The sequence below is a fragment of the Zychaea mexicana genome, assembly GCF_025766255.1.
Source record: "Zychaea mexicana strain RSA 1403 chromosome Unknown BDB00scaffold_93, whole genome shotgun sequence".
NCBI lineage: Eukaryota > Fungi > Mucoromycota > Mucoromycetes > Mucorales > Lichtheimiaceae > Zychaea > Zychaea mexicana.
Genome location: NW_026516756.1, coordinates 61,866 through 62,802, shown reverse-complemented (window position 1 = coordinate 62,802; position 937 = coordinate 61,866). Strand labels below are relative to the sequence as shown.

At 42.8% G+C, this 937-nt stretch overlaps 1 protein-coding gene across 1 annotated transcript; it reads left to right on the top strand.

The window, feature by feature from the left end:
* On the top strand, positions 1–219 carry BDB00DRAFT_771156 (uncharacterized protein; the record flags this gene model as incomplete). Its single annotated transcript, XM_053119937.1, has 1 exon — positions 1–219. A coding segment is annotated over one exon (219 nt), but the record flags the coding sequence as incomplete, so codon positions are not given.
* Positions 220–937: the final 718 nt, after the last annotated feature.

Below are 937 nucleotides of genomic sequence, written 5' to 3'. Positions count from 1 at the left end.
GATCTGATTCGCCTTGCATTGTTCACGAAAAAAACCGTCGACGATACAAGCTTTGATACCCATGCTTCACTAGCCATCCATGCTATTGGTGCCACTTTGACCTTCTATTTGCTCAAGATTCAAGCGCATGGCCTATATATCATAACTGAATTGGCCCATCTGGATGTTCCCATGGCTGTGTCCGAGATCCCTTCTTTCCTTACAAGTTCACAACCTTGAAAAATGTCATCCATGCCTTTCTCAATGAATGCATTTCAAAGGCAACTGATACCACTGCCTACCCTCAATCTTGGACTCGTCCTTCCTTGTCACTAAGTGATGAAGCGTTAATTTTGACCAAGAAAAACAGAAAACGCAAGAATCACTCTGGCTACGATCCCTAAAGCTTGATTTCTTTATATTCTCTTTTGTCGTGCTTATGTATTTTCATACAATTGAACATACATTACTTGTGGTTTCTGGTGTAATTTTGGTTATTTTGTTTCAAGCTGATTACGGTTAAGTTTATTTTGATTGGCTGGAGAAAAATCAAAAGAAAGTAATCACCAGACATTTCTGTGGTCTTTCTTCTTTGTTCATTAACATCATTATCTGCAAATAGGTACCTGGGACTAGAGTGGGCGGGCTTCTTTGTCTGTCTCCTGACAATAGCCGTAGCTTGCTGCAAGGCAAGCTACCATGGGCGAGGAATCATTCTGAGTTGACTTGATTGCCCACCTTTGTGGGTGATGACAATAGCCTGATCTTCACACTTTGTGGAGTGGCTGTGGTCGCCGGTTTGATAGTGTCTCCATTTGTATAGTGAGAACCAGGACTAGAGCGGACGGGCATCTTCACCTGTCTCCTGACAATAGCTGTAGCTTGCTGCAAGGCAAGCTACCATAGGCGAGGAATCATTCTGAATTGACTTGATTGCCTACCTTTGTGGGTGATGACA